This window comes from Herpailurus yagouaroundi, unplaced genomic scaffold, assembly GCF_014898765.1.
Source record: "Herpailurus yagouaroundi ecotype Mexico unplaced genomic scaffold, PumYag 77, whole genome shotgun sequence".
Taxonomy (NCBI): Eukaryota; Metazoa; Chordata; class Mammalia; order Carnivora; family Felidae; genus Herpailurus; species Herpailurus yagouaroundi.
This window is the reverse complement of record NW_024412388.1, coordinates 51,383,274-51,403,440: the sequence shown is the minus strand read 5'-3', so window position 1 is coordinate 51,403,440 and position 20,167 is coordinate 51,383,274. Positions and strand designations below refer to the sequence as shown.

At 44.8% G+C, this 20,167-nt stretch overlaps 1 protein-coding gene across 7 annotated transcripts in view; it reads left to right on the top strand.

The window, feature by feature from the left end:
• KANK4 (KN motif and ankyrin repeat domains 4) overlaps positions 1-20,167 on the top strand; it is a 73,247-nt gene that overhangs the window by 23,625 nt on the left and 29,455 nt on the right. Inside the window, exons 2-3 of one of the 7 annotated variants that reach the window (XM_040470446.1) lie at positions 10,962-11,201; positions 18,233-18,320. In XM_040470446.1, coding sequence (XP_040326380.1) covers positions 18,305-18,320 — 16 coding nt within the window. In that variant the 5' untranslated portion in view covers positions 10,962-11,201; positions 18,233-18,304. Of the gene's footprint in view, positions 1-10,961; positions 11,206-11,642; positions 11,654-11,863; positions 11,985-18,232; positions 18,321-20,167 lie in introns of those variants that run through there. The other 6 variants (XM_040470443.1, XM_040470447.1, XM_040470445.1 and 3 more) reach the window with 6 other exon arrangements.

Sequence of the window (20,167 nt, the reverse complement as noted above, 5' to 3'; positions counted from 1 at the left end):
GTGAAAAGGATATAAGAGCACCTATGTCGTATGGTCAATGTGAAATTAAATAAGTGATCATTTGTACAATATCAGATAATGTCTGACTAATAAGTTATTATTTATAATAATAACAGTATAATTATTCATGATAATGACGATGCCTCAGTTTTCTAATCTGTAAAATGGGTGTGACAGGGACTAAAACATATAAACGTGTTGAGTATTCAAAACTTCTTTGCCTGTGGAGACTTCAAGTAATTCCCTTCTAAGAAAATTTCTGGCACAGTTTTCTTGGCTCTTGCCCCAATTATACAGATTGGGGTCACCCAGTGATGAGAAAGCACTGGACAAATGGAGCCAATATTGGGATTCCTGGTGATGAGGGGAGAGAGAGACTGGCAGAGGATGGGTAAGTAGAGCCCAGAGGTGAGGGAGGTGAATGAGCTGATGAGCCAGGTGGAAGAGTTCAGGTATGAGATGATGGGAAACAGAGCACCCGGCTGCTGGAGCAGTTGCTTTGCTGGAAGTAGATAATGAGAATAGGAGAGACAGGAAAGGAAAATTTTAAGACTTTGTCTTGTGCTAAGAATGCACTTCCCCTTTGGTGTTTTCTCTAGAGACTGCAGTGAAGGTTTGGACTGCCTCCAATTCATTTTTTCCTGCTTAACTGTTGTTTCATTGAACACAACCATTGAGCTGAGGCTGAGCCATGAGGTGGCCATCTTTACCAGGTTTATGGGGGAGTCATGACAGTGCTGTTCCAGTGCTGAGTGTGGACGAGTAGAGGACTCATTCAGAGGAAGTGCTTAATAGGTGTTGGTGACTGTTCTGTCATTAAGCATCATACTTTTCCTGTAGCCAGAGGCTGCAAGCAAAGGTCACCAATAGGATTTAGCACCTGCTCTCTGGCACTCTTCACCACAATAATGCCATTATCCCATGTTTAAACTGGGGACCGCCAGCCACATCGTTTTTAAAATTTTTTTTTTTCAACGTTTATTTATTTTTGCGACAGAGAGAGACAGAGCATGAACGGGGGAGGGGCAGAGAGAGGGAGACACAGAATCGGAAACAGGCTCCAGGCTCCGAGCCATCAGCCCAGAGCCCGACGCGGGGCTCGAACTCACGGACCGCGAGATCGAGCCCGACGCGGGGCTCGAACTCACGGACCGCGAGATCGTGACCTGGCTGAAGTCAGACGCTTAACTGACTGCGCCACCCAGGTGCCCCCAGCCACATCGTTTTTAAAGAAACCATTCGTTTGATAGCCTCCAATACCACACTGCAGACCACTGCCTTCGGCATGAGGTTTATAAAGGAAAGCACTCGATCAGGAGTCTAGAAAATAGAATCTGACCTTCACCCTGCTGTGTGGTGTGGACAAGTCAATGAACCTGTTTCCTCATTGGTAAATGAAAGATGATGTCCCAGGTCCTTTTTGTTTCTCTGCTCCCAGCTGTAGACGATCAGCAGGAGGGATTTAGCACCTGCCATCTGCAAGGCCCTAGGCGCCCTAAAGCAGACCTAGAAGCATGAAAGAGGGACCTTGCCTTAAAAAAGGCCCCATAATTGAGCTGGATCTTTATTGTGTTTGTTGTTAGAGTTAATAAACAAGTCTGCCTGTGCTGTGCTCCAAATGCCCAACCATTTTGTTTCATCTTTGAGCTGCAGTGGGGTGATAACAAATATGGGATGTGAATTTTGGACACACTTTTTTTTACTGACTTTATCCACATTAAAACAAAACAAAACAAAACAAAACCCAAACCAGAACAGTATATGACCTTTCTTTGTACCGCTGATGATGCACTGGCAATAAATCCCATCTTCTTCAAGGACAAGTTGAAGATGATAGAAGTTTCTGTCATTGCCTCTCTCTGGTTCATGTCTGATGATGCCCAACCTTTATCCAGCTGTATGCCACTGAAGCTGGATGCTCATCCTTGTCTGACCCCCATCACATACGCCTGCTTTTCCTTACACTGTGCCTGCTAGAGGGGCAGGCGGGGTCTTGTGAAATAATAAAAAGTCTTTCAACTTGCCTGAAAAATCTGGAAACATCACTGGTTCCACCCAGGTGTCTGGAGATTACTTATCAGGCTCAGTTTGGTTTAACTGACTTTCTTGAATGTGCAGGCTGTGCCAAGATAAATCTTCCTCCCAACCCAGAAGGCAGATGCCACAGCCCACGCAAGCCCTAAAGTGTCTGCACCTGCGACCCATGTTCTGCAGCCAGGCAGAAGTCTGTGAAGGTTTCCGCTGGATTCTGACCAGGGACAATGATGCTGAGAGTGGGGGCCGCCCAGAGAGGGTGGGTGCTGGAGGGTGTATCTGTGCCTACCCTGGAGACGCTTTCACTGAGGTGACCCAGGAGGGAGGAGGTGAGGTTGAATTCCTTGGTTTACTCCAAATGGTGGTTCCCAAGCTCTTTTGACTGTGGCCCAACCTGACTAAGCAAAAAACCTTGTGGCTCACTGAGCCCACTGGCTCCTACTTTCCAATGGGAAAGAATCTGTAATAACAAAGGATGAAAGGGGAAGAGAAAAGTAATCAACATGGTCATGCAGCAAATACTCAGGACAAAACAATCAACTGAAACTCCAGAAAGTAGGGTTTGGGTGCCTCTGTCGGTTAAGCGTCCGACTCTTGATTTCAACCCAGGTCACGATCTCATGGTTCATGGGTTCCAGCCCCGCATCAGGCTCTACACTGACAGTGTGGAGCCTGCTTGGGATTCTCTCTCTCCCTCTCTCTCTCTGCCCCTTACCCACACTCTGTCTCCCTCTCTCTCAAAATAAACATTTGAAAAAAAACCCAAACAAACAAAAAAGAAACTCCAGAAAGCAATCTACAAGCAATATAAATTAACAGAAAAGAAAGCAATTAAAACCCAAACCAATGCTGACGCTGCATTGTAGCAGTCAAGGGTCATAGTTGCAAACAAACAACAGAACCAGGCTTATGGAGAGCTTATGTAGAAGAGGAATGTATTAAAAGATGTTGAGTCACTCCACCACACTCTCCAGAATCACTTGCCTGCAGCCCTTCCTTTTCCAGGGCACTTTCTTCCAACCTGAGGTCTGGCCTGCGTGCCTCTCTACCTGCTGAGCGCAGGTCCCATGACTGAGTCCTAACTATAAAGGAGTCTGGCACTGCAAATTCTGGTTGCAGCCTTGGGGAGGTGCGACTCTTAAGGAAGGAAATAACCCAAGCATAGGAAGGGTGTTCACAAAGTGCTGGCTAGCCCAAAAAAGCAACAAATATCTTCTGTATTAACAACAAAGCACCCTCCTGAGAATTGCGGGAATTTCAGCTGTTGGCCTGTGTGCATACATGGGAGTTTGGCAGTGCTATTCTGTGATGGCTGGAGGTCACACTTCTTTGTGGAACAGAGAATTAATGTTCTCGGGAAAGTCTTGTAGTGAACTAATTTTTGTTTATGAATGCCAAGGCTTATTAACTCTCAATAACTCACTTATGTTTCTAGCTCCTTATAAAAATGAAACCCCACGTATGGGGTTTCTTTTCTTTTTGGGGTGATGAAAATGTTCTAAAATGAGATTGTGGTCTTTTCAACAACTGGTGCTAGGAAAACTGAATGTTCATAAGTAAAAGAATAAAGCCAGACCTTAATCTTAAACCACAAAGAAAACTGACCTCAAAGTAGATCAAAGTCCTAAACTTAAAAGCTAAAACTAAAACTTGTAGAAGAAAACATTGAGGAAAATCTTCATGACAGTGAATTTGGCAACAATTTCATGGGTATGATACCAAAGCACAGAAAATATAGACAAATCCGACTTCATCAAAATCAATAACCTTTGTACATCAAAGGACAATATCAAGAAAGCAAAAAGACACCCTACAGAATGGGAGAAAATACATGCAAATCACATAGTTGATAAGTTGTTAATATCCAGAAAGAACTTTTACCACTCAACAATGACAAAAAACAAACAATTTTGCCAATTCAAAATGGGCAAAGGACTTGAATAGACATTTCTGTAAAGAAGGTATACCAATGGCCAAGAAGCACATAAAAAAGATGCTCAACAATCATCATCAGTAGGGAAATGAAAACCAAAACCACAAGGAGATAACACGTCACACCTACTAAACTTACTAGGATGGCTGTAATAACTTTTTTTTTAATGGAAAACAAAACAAAAAAAAAACCCCACAAATGTTGGTGAAGATATGGAGAAATTGGAACCTTTATGCATTGTTGGTAGGAATGTAAAATGGTGCAGCTTCCTTAGAAAACAGTTTGGTGGTTCTTCAAAATATTAAAAATAGAATTACCATATGACCCAGCAGTTTCATTCTTACAGGAAAGCAGGGACTTAAACATACATTTGTATACCAGTGTCCATAGAAGCATTATTCACAACAGCCAAAAGATGGAAGCAACCCAAGTGTCAGTTGATGGAAGAACGGATACACAAAATATGCTACCTATATACAATGGAATAATATTCAACCATAAAAAGAAATGAAATTTTGATATATGCTAAACCTTGGATGGACCCTGGAAACATGCTAAATGAAAGAAACCAGACACAGAAGGACAAATATTGTATGATCCCATATATATGAGGTACCTAGAATAGGCAAATTCATAGAGACAGAAAGTAGATGTTACCAGGGCAAGAGGGAGTGGGGAGTTATTGTTTAGTGGGTTACAGAGTTTATGAAGAAGATAAAAAATTGGGGGCATAGTGGTGATGGTGACAGAACATTGTGAATGTATTTAACGCCATTGAATTCTACATTTGCAAATGGTTAAAATGGTAAATTTTATCTTATGTATATGTATTTTAGCACAATTTTAAAAATCAGGTTGTGGCAATGTTTGCATAATTCTGAGTATACCACAATTGTTGAATTGCCCAATGTATATGAGTAAATTATACGGTATGTAGATTACATAACAAATAAAGCTGTTTAAGAAAAATCCTTTCCAGCTCTGACAGTTTCTATGATCCATCCATTTATTCGCGTGTTAGTTGAGTTCCTATCATATCCACTGTTAGGAATAGGGTGATTAATAAATCAAACACAATCTGTGCCCTTCCCTCACTTAAAACATTGTGGGTTTACAAAGTAATCCTAGCTAACATTTATTGATTGTTTATTATATACAGAGCATTGGTACAAGCACTTTACATACGTATCTCACACGGTCCTCACAACCATGGACTGAGCTGAATAGGAAAATTTGCTCAAGGTCACATGGCCAGGATTTAAACCTGGTCTGTCTTACCTCAAAGCCTGTGCTCTTAACCATTCATCATCATATGTGTCAACTGGGTTCCAGCCACCTGGAATTGGGGTCTTCCTGGAGACCTGCCCTGAGGCCTGCCTGACAGGCTGCCTGATCTGGAAGCACCTACGAGAGAGCTAAAGATGACGTGGAATGACCTCCAGGAGGGAGTGAGTTTGGAAAATAAGGCCTAAGTCAAGGGAATTTTGCACAGCCATTTACAGTAATTGTTATAAAACAGGTATGACTGTATTTTTTAAAAGGTTAGGTGATAGAATTTTAAATATAAAATTGAATTCACACTTGAATTTATACTATAATGTTAATAGCTAACATATTTACCAGTCTGTGTTCTAAGTGGTTAACCTATATCATCATCTTTAATCCTCCATGACATGTAGGGTATATTACTATTCCTTTTTTTTACAAGTGAGGCAGCTAAGGCACAGAGAGGTTAAGCCATGTGTTCAAGGTTACACAGGGAGTGGCGGACCTGGGATTCTAGCCATGGCTTCTTGACTTGGAGCCCAGACTCTTAACCACCATAGAACTTGCTTTTTTATTATGTTAAGATACACAGGGTGCCAGGGTAGTTCAGTGGGTTAAGCATCCAACTTCAGCTCAGGTCATGATCTCCCACTTCCTGAGTTCGAGCCCTGCCTTGGGCTCTGTGCTGACCGCTCAGAGCCTGGAGCCTGCTTTGGATTCTGTGTCTCTTGTCTCTCTCCGCACCTCCCCTGCTCGCCTTCTGTCTCTCTCAAAAATAAATAAATATTAAAATAAAATTATGTTAGGATATGCAAAGTAGTTGGACATGAAATAGTTTTTATCGAGATGGTAGGATAATGATGGTTTCCCCCCTTTTTTCCCCACAAATGATTTTTTTTTATTTTCTAAGAATATATCATAATAGTGATTTTTTTTTATACCACGAAAAGAAATCTCATGTCACTTTCATCTTCTTACTTCATCGTTTTATCTGGCTGTATTTGATTTGGAAGTTGCTATGCGTGTGCACACACTAAGCCAGCGCCATGGAACAGGTGGACAGCGTAGTGGGAGATGCCGGCAGGTGTCGGAGGCGCGGCTCCTGTGTGGTTGCAGCTGCCCCGACTGCTGCCATCTTCCAGGGAGGCGTGTCCCCTTCTCATCACATGCTTACCAACACTGACGCTCTTTCTTTCTTTTTAAAATTTTTTTAAAGTTTATTTATTTTTTTGGAGAGAGAGAGAGAGCACAAGCTGGGGAGCGGCAGACAGAAGGAGAGACAGAATCTCAAGCAGACCTCACACCATCAGCACAGAGCCCGATGTGGGGCTCAAACTCACAAAACCGTGAGATCAGACCTGAGCCGTGATCAAGAGTCAGACACTCAGCCAACTGCACCACCACCCCGACGATCTTTCTTTAAAAACAGTTTTTTCCCTACCCTATGACCCAGCAATAGCACTGCTAGGAATTTACCCAAGGGATACAGGAGTACTGATGCATAGGGGCACTTGTACCCCAATGTTTATAGCAGCACTCTCAACAATAGCCAAATTGTGGAAAGAGCCTAAATGTCCATCAACTGATGAATGGATAAAGAAATTGTGGTTTATATACACAATGGAATACTACGTGGCAATGAGAAAGAACGAAATATGGCCCTTTGTAGCAACGTGGGTGGAACTGGAGAGTGTGGTGCTAAGTGAAATAAGCCATACAGAGAAAGATAGATATCATATGTTTTCACTCTTATGTGGATCCTGAGAAACTTAACAGAAACCCATGGGGGAGGGGAAGGAAAAAAAAAAAAAGAGGTTAGAGTGGGAGAGAGCCAAAGCATAAGAGACTGTTAAAAACTGAGAAAAAACTGAGGGTTGATGGGGGGTGGGAGGGAGGGGAGGGTGGGTGATAGGTATTGAGGAGGGCACCTTTTGGGATGAGCACTGGGTGTTGTATGGAAACCAATTTGACAATAAATTTCATATATTGGGAAAAAAAAAACAAAACCAAAAAAACAGTTTTTTCCCCTAACTTGTAAGTCGTTGTCATACCATGGTTAACAGCGGTGCATAAACTGAATTTGAATCTTGGTGCAGATAGTCTTGGTACCTGGGCAACGAACTGCCCTGAGCCTCGGACAATGGAAATAACAGTACCACCTTATAGGGTTATTGTGAAAATTAAATTGGATGGTGTTTGGAATGGACCTACGGTGCCTGGCACAGTGTAGGGTAAACAAAGAGTATGGCATTTTGATGTTATCTTGCTCCTTTTTAATTCATGTGGTTAAACATCTTTCGAATATTAGCCGTGAGTACTACTTCTTTTCTGAATTGCCTGCTCGTGACTTTTCCTCATTTGTCTCTTGGTGTCTTGATTTTACAGTGCGTTTGGGTGAAGGACTGAGAGCATTCCGGGAGGGTCTTTTCCCTGTGGCCCCAATGCCTTCCATTTTCTCTAGGGAACGTTTCTCACTGGTTAGTGAAGACTCCTCTCTCCTCGAAATTGGCACTGTTCCCTTCCTGAGAAATTCTCCTCCGCTTCAAAGGGTCAGTCTTTACAACCACTGATTCCCCCGGACAGCTGCACCCGCAGGTCTCACCGGCATGATTTCTTTCTCCATCCGTTTAAGTTGTGTTCCATCAGAGTGGCCATGGTCAGAACCCACATGCTCAGAGAGGCTGTTTCACCAGCATGTGTACCTAACCAGTATGCTCCAACTCGGCCCCTGTCATCACACAGGCTGCCAAGTAGCTGACCTTCCTGAGCAAAGTGCAAAAGCCTAAGGGACTTCTTAGATAAAAGGCACATTCTTAAGATAGTTTCATCTCCTTTTCTTTTTGCCTACATGTCCATCTTGCCTCACGGGGAGAGTCCACTCTTTTCCCATCATGGGGCAGACAGGACCTAGGCCATAGAAGTTGGATGTTTCTAAACTGCAAAAGGAGTCAGTCTCCCCTCAGCCAAATGATTCTTGCCAGAAAAATTCTTGTGGATAAATGTGTTTGGTGTGGGGGATTCTCTGGATGGCTTGGTGGGAACATAAAGTTGGCTACTGATCTTAAGACCTATGTCTGGGTGAGGCATAGGGGTGGGGGCATGCCGGTATCCCATGGCCCAGAGGCCCTGGAGGGGGGCCTCCCCAAAGAAGCACAACCCCCTAGAGAGTTGTGGGGCTTTCCCATGAAGACCTTCCCTAAATGCGAAGTCACCCTCTGCGTGGACAGAAGCAGCACTGAAGCTTCCATCAGGCTGTTAGACTGCGAGACAGAAAATCTGGGTTTGAGTCGAGGCTTTGCCTTTTGTTAGCTTTGTAACCTGGGGAATGAGCTTTGTGTCCTCATCTGGACAATGGAGGGTAACGACCCTGGTTCTGCTCACCTCCCTGCCTGACTCTGGAGTGAAATGAGCAAAGTGGGCAAGTTAGAAAGGCATAAAAGACAAGAATCTCTCCTCCTCTTAGAGACATGGCGGTCAGCACAGTGTCTGTCCCAGCATCTCACGTGGAGGCCAGAGAAATGAAAGGGCTCCTTGTCTCCAGAAAGAGGTCTGAAGAAGAAGAAACTAGATTCGGAGTATGTGTCTTTTCCTGTGGGTCTTCTGTCCTGGCATCTGAGCCAAGCAGTGGCACTGCTGGGGGCCTAGTATTTCCTTCCCTCAGTCTGCCGTCTTTTTAAAGGTTTTTTTTTTTTTTTTTTTAACATTTATTTTGAGAGAGAGAGAGTGCACATGTGAGCAGGGGAGGGGCAGAGAGAGAGGAATAGAGAATCCCAAGCAGGCTCTGTATGCACACTGTCAGCACAGAGCCTGATGTGGGGCTCAATCTCACAAACCATGAGATCATGACCTGAACCAAAATCAAGACTCGGACGCTTAACCGACTGAGCCACACAGGTGCCCCTCTGCCATCTTTTTTAATCTGGTAAGAAGCTTGGAGTCAGCTAGAGAAGCAGAAATGCTGCCTTGGTACTGAAGGGAGTATCTGGAGGGGTCACCTGTGTTTATTTTTTATTTTTTTATTAAAATTTTTTTAATGTTTATTTATTTTTGAGAGAGACAGAGTGTGAGCAAGGGGAGGGGCAGAAAGAGAGGGAGACGCAGAATCCGAAGTAGGCTCCAGGCTCCAAGCTGTCAGCACAGAACCCGATGCAGGGCTCAAACTCACGACCTGCAGGATCATGACCTGAGCCGAAGTCGGACACTCAACCAACTGAGCCACCCAGGCACCCCCACCTGTGTTTAGAATGGTCAGTATTGTGGATAAGTTCAGTTTCACAAACCTGACATGGCCTCTAGCCTGTGATGTTGGTCAGGGACACTAACGCAGAAGCAGCAATTAGAATTCAGGTGATACAGGCTGCGGTAGAAAGCAGACAGGAACAGTGGAAGCAGGAAGGATAGCCACTGCTCTTCAGGGGATGCTGAGTGGAGCTTGGTGGATAGGCAGGGACTGGCCAGTGGTCCGGGTAGAATGGTGGATCTTGAAAGAAAAGTACAGGTCTGGAAATAAGCCTCTCATCTCCATACTGGATAAGGAAGAATTTCTCCCTGGGAGAGAAAATACGAATGCTTATATATCCAACACATAGATGAATCAGAGGGGAAGAATGGGTGGCTGGAAAGTCGTGGGACCCAGTGAAATACAGAGCTTTTTGTTTTTCACTCTGTCCTGCTGAAATGGCATGTGCCTCTAGCCATTCTCTGGCCAATTTGGAGAGGATGGTCAATGATCATTTTTTTAATGTTTATTTGTTTATTTTGAGAGACAGAGCAATCAGGGGAGGGGCAGAGAGAGAGGAAGATCGAGGATCCCAAACAGGCTCCATGCTGTCAGTACAGAGCCTGATGTGGGGCTTGAACTCATGAACCATGAGATCATGACCTGAGCCAAAATCAAGAGTTGGACGCTCAACCAACTGAGCCACGCAGGCGCCCCAATCAATGATCATTTTAATCTATCAAAGAGGCTGTTTGCTCCTTAGTATATTTTTCCATGTGACCTCAGAGTTCAAGGCATATTTCTGACTTTGTTTTTATTCTGATGGTTTGGTCTGTGTACTCAGTTAACACAGAAATCCTTTCAGCAGTTGAGAAAGGTGAATGCTGGTGTTCCACAGCCTTGTCCATCACATCCACCTGTGCCCTTCCATAAGTCTCTTAACCTTCCTCTTGAACAAGATGCTCTAGAATACAAAGCAAGTAAGGAAAATAAGGAGCGTGATCCAGTGTAGTAGGAAAAACACAGAATTCCACCCCCAAAATATTCATTTTAATCCGGATTCACTCCGAGGTGAGCCAAGAGAAGTCACTTCCATGTCTGTCTCATTTTCTTCGCCTGTACAATGGGGATGCTCATCCCATCTGGCTGCCTCAAGCTAGTTTGAGGATAAATGGGATTCAGAATGTTTAGTGCTTTCCAAGTGTATTGGGCTGGATTCAGGCAGCATTTCAGGGTGACACTCAGCTCTGGCATCAATTTTAGCGTGGGTTAGACAGGAATCTGCCCTGGTCTTTGAAGCGCATCTCGACAGGCAGTGTCTGTGAAGGTCAGAGCTGCTTTGACATGTCTTACCGACAGAGCTTCATTTCCTAGTACACACTCATGTGGCTAGGGCGCACAGAAGGTAAAGGGGATAAGGTCCCCATAATCTTTTTGCTAAGCCTGCATACAGGAGCCCAGATGCTCGCCTGGCTCCTTTTGACACCTACCCCACTGTGTCTCCTTCAGGTCCAGTAGTGGTGCTGGATTTGGAGAGCGTGGAGCCCCTGAGCCTGAGCCTCACACCTGCCTCTGCTCCAAAGAGCTGTGGCTGCAGTGGGCTGGCTGAGACTCTTCACAGCACCTGCCTGGGACACTCTGAGACCGTCCTCCTCCACAGCTGCCTTCTCCCGGGCTCCTGAGCCTGCCCTTCTGAACTCACTGGTCCGTGCCGCAGTTAGAAGCCCTGCCCGGAGCTGGATCCTTATAGTAGGTATTTTCCTTTCTCTTTCTGCCAGAATAGGATGCATTTTGGTCCTGGGGCATCAGACTGGTAGAGTGGCAGGAAGCAGAAGCTGCCAGTCTGGTCCTGGGATCTCACTGATCATCATATCTTCCTGCTCTGCCCCAGTAGACTTCGAGTCACAGATCCAGGCAGCTGGCAGTCTAGGGATTGCTTGCAGAAGCTTTGTATGGTTGTGGGACCCCAGGAGGTGGGGGGGGGGGGGAGGAAGTTTCTAAAGCAGAGCTTAGAAGAAAGAGATGCACCACTGGACGGTTTCAGCTCCTAAGGACAATCCCTGTGTCCTCATTAGGAACAATTTTATTAATGAGCCACCCAAGCTGCAGGAAGAGAGAAGGAAAGCATAATTAATTATGACCCCTCAGAGAAGCGCTTACAGTCGGGGCAGTCAGAGGAGGAAGGCGTGTGCTGCTTCCGAGTCTTTAGATGTGGCCGCAGCTCTGGGAACTAACTTTGCAGTTGAAGGATTGGAGCTTTCCTCTTTCTGCAAGATCGGGTATCAGCTTATTGAGCATTGAATTCCTGCCTGACCCTGCTCCCCTCTTCCCGGGAGTGAAAAGGAAGTCAGTATTTGCTTTTCCAGCAAGGTCACGGATCACCTGACCAAATCCTTTAACAGCTGGGAAGCCAGTGCTGCTGTGCTGAACTCATGAGCCATCAGCTCTGGTCCAGCAGCCAGAACCTCGCTTTCCGCAGGGAGACGACTTCTCTCGCTCCAGGTTATGGCAAGGGGAGGATGCCAGGGGAAGGTAATGTGGTTACAGCTTTCCTCCCGACAATTTTCTCTTCCCGAAGCTCCAGATTCAGCTGCTGCATTGCAGGGAAAAATGACAGACACTTGCCGAAAAATGTGAGACCGGAGTTAATGAGGTTGTGTTAATGTGTCATTTATTGAGAATGAGTTATCTCTTTGTTTCCTGAGTCGGCGGGAAGGGAGCTGGCTGGAGAACTCCATAGGCAGAATCTTTTTTAGGAGTGCATCTCACCTCCCCGGGTGTTTGGGCTTCAGTGCTCTCGCTCTCAATGTTAAGTAGTACTGTCAGATGCCTCCTGCTTCTCAGCACAGGGGACATTTACACTTGAAGGCATGGGGCCCTGGAATGGGGAAACAGGAAGCTCTCGTCTTTTTGGCAGGATTCGTAAGAGGTACGGGTAATTTTTTTTTCCCTCTTTTGGAAAGAGTGCTTTGTCTTTGCAAGTGATTGTGCAGGGATTGACAGGGTTGCTGTTTGGTGCACTACCTTGCTAAATATTTGACTTTGTAAGGTTGAATTCTCCAAGAATCATCGTGGCAGTACGGCTGTGCTTTGAGCCAAGGTTTCTTTTCAAGGAAATCCAAGGTGCTATTTATTTTGGCATGCGGCCTGTCCTAGGATGAAATACGGCATTTTTATGATTGCAGAATAAAGAGAGGTTTGAAGAGAATAAAAGCGCAGAACTAGGTTTCAGTTTCAGGACTAAGTAAAGGAAGGTTTCTTTGTATTTGGATTCGAGGTTAGGAATGAGACTGTAAATGGCATCATAAAAGGAATAAATGTGGGTAGGGAGAAGGTGTAAGTATACACGGCAGGAGTCGGGCTGACTAGGGGAAATCAGACTGTTTCGTCTAATGTGGCCTCGTAGTTACACAGGGACTGTCAGACTGACTGCCTCTGTGGTGAATTTTGAACGGGCAGCCTCAGTCTCCATCTCTTCACTACCCACTGGCTTTGAGAGGCAGTGTGGAGTGATGGAGTGACACAAACTGTCCTACCCCTAATTTACTGGGAACTTTGGATTGGCCACTTAGCCTCACTGGGCCTTCAATTCCTCATTTGTAACTTGGAGAGGATACCATGAACTGAGTGTCTACCATACGTTAGGTTGTGAGGGTGTGGAGGTGGGGGTGAAGGGCACAGAAATGAGTCCTGCAGGAATTCTGACCTTCACAAGCTTGTAGAATAGGAGGGGAGAAGAGCTAGAGACAGTTGAAACTTGAAACACTCGAAACATACAGCTATATATACTCGAAACATCTAGAATGTGATGAGCTAATGAGAGGGCATTCTTGATCCTGGGATAAGCCATAAACAAATGAAAAGTTACATAACAGGACCAGGCATTATAAGGTTCTGAATATCAAGGATACAACTTAACGGCATCGAGTAATAAACCGCTTTATGTCAGAATTGTTAATGCTTTAGAAGGTTGCAAAATTCCATTTGAAAGGGGAATTCTGTCCAACAAGGCTAATTTTCATATTCAGTTGTGTTGCAAAGTAGCATGCGTTGATGCGGCAATTATTCTTCCATTCCACTCACCTAACCACATGAAATCTACACCCTCAGCTAAAATCTAAGATGTCCACCATAAGGACGATGGGCCGAGTACAGAAGTCCGGGGTGGGTGGAGGCCGGCAGCGGCATGATGTGGGCATGACAGTTCTCTCCTTTCCTTCCTGTGTCTAGCCCTTTCGAGTGCAAGCTTGCTATGCCCTCTTCTTCAGAGTGTTGGGGTGTCAGCTCCATTTGATTTCTGTAACCTTGGAATGATTAATTTTAGCAAAATTCAAGTTTAAGAGAACTATTAGAAGTCTCCGTAGAGTTCTTTTTAGTGAAATTTGATCTAATGTGTGCTGCATAATTATTTGAAACCCTAGGATCTGATACATCAAGGGCTGAATCCTAACTCAAACCAAAGCTGGTGAGTGTGACTGAACTCTCCAACAGGATGGTGGGTTTGTGCTGAAGGTCCTTCTGCACCCAGGTGGCCCCCTCTTGCTTAGGAGGAGCCTTGTTGTGTGGTGTCCAGTCCTAGAGAAGGAGATCACACACACCTTTGGCCAAGAGACCTTACAAGAGAACGGTCTCCTTATCCGTGTCCAGAAGGCGTTTTGTGCATACTTGTGAGAGAAGCAGAGAAGCATCCAAGTCAGGAACATCTCCCCTCACAGAGAGAGCTAGGGATCGGTCACAGCATTAGGGCTGGGCAAAGGTTTATAAATCACTTCTGTTCCCAGGACACGACTGGAGTTGGCTAGATTTGAGGGCAAATCCTGTTCTAACACCTGCTTGTTATGGGACTTTGGCAGGCCTGTAAACCCTCTCAGCCTCAGTCTCCCTATCTGAAAAGTGGGGACCATAATAATAATGTCCTTGGGGCTATGGTGACGACTGCATGAGATAATTCGAGCATGTCAGGTGCTCTGACACTTGCCTGTTGCTCAGTAAAGCTGTGGGGTAGAAGGAAGGAGGAGGGGGAAACCATGATGATGATGGAGAGACAGGCTGAGGGGCCATGCCTGGGGTTTGTGTCCTCACCCTTTCTTCCCTAGGCTTCACCTCACAGCTGCCAAGCCTTTCCTGCCCTCCAGCATCTGGGAGGCTCCCCCACCGACTGTGGACCTGTGGCATTGAGATCAGTGGCAGTGTCCTCTGTCTAGAAACCCTTTCTTTTCTTTCTTTTTTTAAAAAAATTATATTTATTGGGGCGCCTGGGTGGCTCAGTCGGTTAAGCGTCTGACTTTGGCTCAGGTCATGATCTCACGGTTTGTGAGTTTGAGCCCCGCGTTGGGCTCTGTGCTGACAGCTCATAGCCTGGAACCTGCTTTGGATTCTGTCTCTCCCTCTCCCTCTGCCCCTCCCCTGCTCATGCTCTGTCTCTGTCTCTCAATAATAAATAAAAATGTTAAAAAAATTTTTTTAATTTAAATTTAAAAATTTAAAAATATATATATTTGTTTTTTAATTGAGATCATTGAAACATAACTGACATAATATTGTGTTAGTTTTAGGTGTACAACAGGACTTGATATTTGTATTTATTGTTAAATGGCTTCTACAATAAGTCCAGTTAACATCCGTTAACCGTAACCATAGTTACAAACTGTGTAACACCATAGTTACATAGCTACAACTATGTGAAATATGATGAGAACTTTTAAAAAATTCCTGCATAGTAGGGGTGCCTGGGTGGCTAAATTGGGTAAGCGTCTGACTCTTGATTTCAGCTCAGATCATGATCTCAGGTTCATGGGATTGAGCCCCACGTTAGGCTCTGCACTGTCAGTATGGAGCCTGCTTGGGATTCTCTCTCTCCTTCTCTCTCTGCCCCTCCCCTGCTTGTTCTCTCTCTCTCTCTCAAAATAAATAAACATTAAAAAAAAAATTCCTGTATAGTTAACACACAGCATTATGTCAGTTTCAGGTGTATATTCTGATTCAACCATTCTATACATTACTCAGTGCTATCATAAGTGTACTGTTAATTCCCTTCACCTATTTCACCCATCTCCCCACCCACCTCCTTTAATCATCAGTTCTCTATAGGTAAGAGTCTGGGTTTTGTTTGTTTTTTTTTTTTTATTAAAAAATTTTCTTAAGTTTATTTATTTTGAGAGAGATAGAGAATATGTGCACATGCGCAAGGGAGGGGCAGAGAGAGAGAGCGAGAGAGAGCATCCCAAGCAGGCTCCATGCTGTCAGTGCAGAGGCCGATGTGAAGCTCAAACTCATGAACCATCAGATCATGACCTGAGCCGCAATCAAGAGTCAGATGCTTAACCAACTGAGCCACCCAGGTGGCCCTTGTCTCTTGTTTTCTTTGTTTTTGTTTTCTTTCTTAAATTCCACATATTAGGGAAATTATATGGTATTTGTCTTTCTCTGACTGACTTATTTCAGCTAACATAATACCTTCTAGACCTATCTATGTTGTTGCAAATGGTAAGATTTCATTCTTTTTTATGGCTGAGTAATATTCCATTATATATATGTGTGTGTATTGATATATATATATATATCACACTTACAATGATAGGTTTTAAGATCTACTCTCTTAACAACTTCTAAATACGCAGTACAGTGTTATTAACTATAGTCCCCATGCAGCACATTATATCCCTATGACGTATTTATCTTCTAACTAGAAATTTGTACCTTTTGACCACTGTCACCCATTTCACCAACCATCCCCACCCTGCCTCTGACAGCCACCAATCTGTTCTATGTATCTATGGAATCAGGTTTTTTTAGATTCCACAAACAAGTGAGATCATATGGTATTTGTGTTTCTCTATTTCACTTAGCATAATGCCCTCAAGATCCATCCATAATTGTCACAAATGGCCAAGACTTACTTCTTTGTCACGGCTGAGCAATATGTCATTGTATGTATGTATACACCACTTCATTATTTTTTTTTAATTTTTAATGTTTATTTTTGGGAAAGAGAGAGAGAGAGACAGAGCTTGAGCAGGGGAAGGGCAGAGAGAGAGGGAGACACAGAATCTGACACAGGCTCCAGGCTCTGAGCTGTCAGCACAGAACCTGACATGGGACTCAAACCCACAAATTGTGAGATCATGACCTGAGCCGAAACCAAGAGTCGGACACTTAACTGACTGAGCCAGCCAGGTGCCCATATACCACACTTCCTTTATCCTTTCATCTGCTGATGGACACGTAGGTGATTTCAGAACCTTTTCTTTCTAGCAAGGGTGACCCTCCCTTGCCCCAGGTTAGAACCTTCTAGGTCTCTCCACCTTCTGCCTGGTTAGCAGGACACTTGCCCTTCTTATCCCCAGTTTCTCTCTACTCCAGCTCTCTACCATCCCCAGACTCAAGTACTTATCGTCCCGAGGTAGGTGAGGTACTTCGTGTCAGCATTCCCTCTGTAGAGTGTGTCTGCACATAGAAACCCGGCCCGCCCTTCTAGAGGGCTCACTCTTCTACAGGGAAAGGTCCCTCTGGCAGCTGCATGGAAGGTAGTTTGGAGTGCTCACAGAAAAGAGGACACATGAAAATCTTCCAGGCAAACTTTAGACTTCCTCTCATTTGGTGGGCCTCACATTTCCCAGCCCTCTTCTCCAGTTTACTTGTTTGCTCACCTTCTTTCCATCCTGGATTGTTGGAGGCCACCCCTCATCCATCTGTCACTCCCAGTTTCCCTCAATCCTCCCCTCATCCCTGGTATGCTTTTCTGGTCTCGAATTCATTGTCAAACACATTGGAATTCCTGAAACAACTCCGCTTCCACTGCTGAGGTGTCACAGATAATTCATTGTTATGATGTGTGTGGAGTTACAATCATAAAAAGACAATTTTCCTAGGTGATTTATTATAATGGGGGTAGGCGCCAGGTTGTTTACCATTCAAAGAAAGAGTCCAGGGAATGGATTAAAACTTTGGGGAGAATTTATGATTAAACCTCAAGGTATCCTAATTCAGAGTCAGGACAGTTTTCTGCTTGAATAATTTCTGATGTCTTTGGACCACCCAGCTTGAACTTCCCTTGTCCTGCCCGTGGTTAGAAATCACTTCTAAGTATCCGCTCCTACTCAGTACTTGCAATGATCTCGCCCCTGTTTTGAATCTGATTGGGACGTCACGGATCATTTATAGATACTCTGATTCCAGTATTAAAAATAAATGGATTATAATTCTTTTACCATAACGGAGGGGGGGGTTGATTACAGCTTTTGATGTTATGGAAGGAACACCGTGATAGTTGTCAGAGCCCTGGGTCTGGCTCCAGCTCTGTCACTAGAATGCTGAGAGGTCCTGCACAGAGCAATTAGCTACTTTAAAGTTTGTTGATTTATTTATTTATTTTGAGAGAGAGAGAAGGAGAGGACCCCAAGCAGACTCCGTGCTGTCAGCGCAGAGCCTGACATGGGGCTCACAATTCATGAACAGTGACATCATGACTTGAGCCGAAATCAAGAGTTAGACTCGTTAACTGACTGAGCCACCCAGGAGCCCTGAGAGCAATTGACTTCTGAGCCTCAGTTTCTTCATCTGCCAAGAGAGCGGATTGGGCCAAATGCTTCCTTTGTTGTTAACCATTGCTAACATCCTGTGAAGTCATGCCCAGGATTGGACACACTGTAGGAGGGAGTGTGAAGCTCATGGGTATCCCTGGGAGAAATGCAGGGATAGGAGATCTTTGGTGTTATGTTGCCTCCATACTTATTCTAGCTGTAGGTAATAAGACTCCACTTTCCTGTCCTTCCTTTTAGGACTCTCCAACGAGTTTTACAGACTTCCTGGATGAAGAGTGCCTGAGAGACTGACAGTCTGCGTTCCCTAAGATGGAGAAGACAGATGGTAGGCAGGCCGCTCTGTACTCCCTGGTCTAAAGCGAGTACTTGGGTTGGAAAGGGATTGCCTTCACAGATCCTGGAAATAGCCTAAGGGAGACCCACAAGAGACATTCCCCAAATAGGCAGTGCTGGGAGACCCCAACCATGTATTTCAGGTATGAACAACAGAAGGTGGTAGAAGATGAAAAGTTTCACATCTGTGTCGCACTTGTGTAATTTTTGGACAGTTTTCTCACCTCTTCCAAGCATGGAGAAGGGAGCAGGATGCCCTCACCTGTTACCCTCATTTTTTTTTTTTTTAATGTTTGTTTCTGTTTGAGAGAGAGAGACACAGACAGAGTGTGAGCGCAGGAGAGGCAGAGAGGGAGACACAGAATCCGAAGCAGGCTCCAGGCTCTGAACTGTCAGCACAGAGCCCAACGTGGGGCTCGAACCCATGAACCGTGAGATCATGCCCTGAGCCAAAGTCAGACACTTCACCAACTGAGCCACCCAGGTGCCCCTTGTTACCCTCATTTTAAGGATAAGGAACTTGATGTCTGAGAAAGAGGCACAATACGGTGAAAGAGCCTTCATTTATCCCTGGGTGACTCTCCCTGTCATTTAACTCCTCTGAGTCTCAGTCCCCTCATGTATCAGTTAACTCTGCTGTGTCACAAACCAGTCAAAAATTTATTGACTTAAAATAAAGACATTGACTATTTCCCAAAATATTCTGTGGGTTGTCTGGACCATTGTTCTACTCTGATATTTGATATGTGCTGGGCTTATTCATGTGTTTGTGGTCTTCTGGGTGACTTGGCCGGATGATTTAGAATGGACATATTTACATCGCTGGTGGTTGACTCCATGTCACCTGGGGCACAGGTAATGATTTGGCCATGTGTTTCTCATCATCCAGCAGCTAGCTGGGGCTTATTCACACAGTGGCCGAAGCACAGCAAGCACAGCAAGAACGGACAAACCCCAGGGGCACCTGGGTGGCTCAGTCGGTTAAGTGTCCAACTTCGGCTCAAGTCATGACCTCACAGTTTGTGAGTTCGAGCCCTACATCAGGCTCTGTGCTGACAGCTTGGAGCCTGGAGCCTGCTTCAGATTCTGTGTCTCCCTCTCTCTCTGACCCTCCCCCACTCACACTCTGTCTCTGTCTGTCTCTCTCAAGAATAAGTAAACATTAAAAAAAAAATTTTTTTTAAAGAACAGATACACCTCAAAGTGCCAGCAATTTTCAAGTCTCTGCATTTGTCACATTTGCTGTTGACCCACTGGTCAAAGCAAGTCACAAGGCCAAGCTCAGGGTCAATGTGGGAGGGGAGTGTCCAAGAGTGGGGTATGATTGTGGCTGTTTTTGCAAACGGTCTACTGCCCCTCAGCTATAAGCAGGTATAAATACCTACTTCATAGGGTTGGTAAAAGGCTAACTGAGATAATGCATGCAAAGTTGTTAAGTAATAACTATCTTGCACAACAAATGTCTTCATAAATATTCCCTTCTTCCCCTGTCCAGGAAACATGCTCAAGGTTATAGAGGAGATCCGGATCTCCTGACTTTCTAATGAAATGCTTTTTCCAGATCACAAATGTCAGGAAACAGGAGTGCCTATAATCCCCCTGAATCACATGACCTTTAACCAGCACAGGACTTAGGGACCAGACGGCAACTCCAGCCCTGCCTCTTCCTTCTTTCCAAATGTAGTCACCGTAAATGTCAAGAGTCTGCCTTTCTCCCCAGAGAGCTGCCTTTTCAGTGCATCCATGGAAGTGGTCCCACAGAACACCAGCTAATTCTCTTAATGCCCTGGGGGCCTGTCATTCCTGCCTGCCTCATCTGTCCCCGCTCAGCTCAGCAGC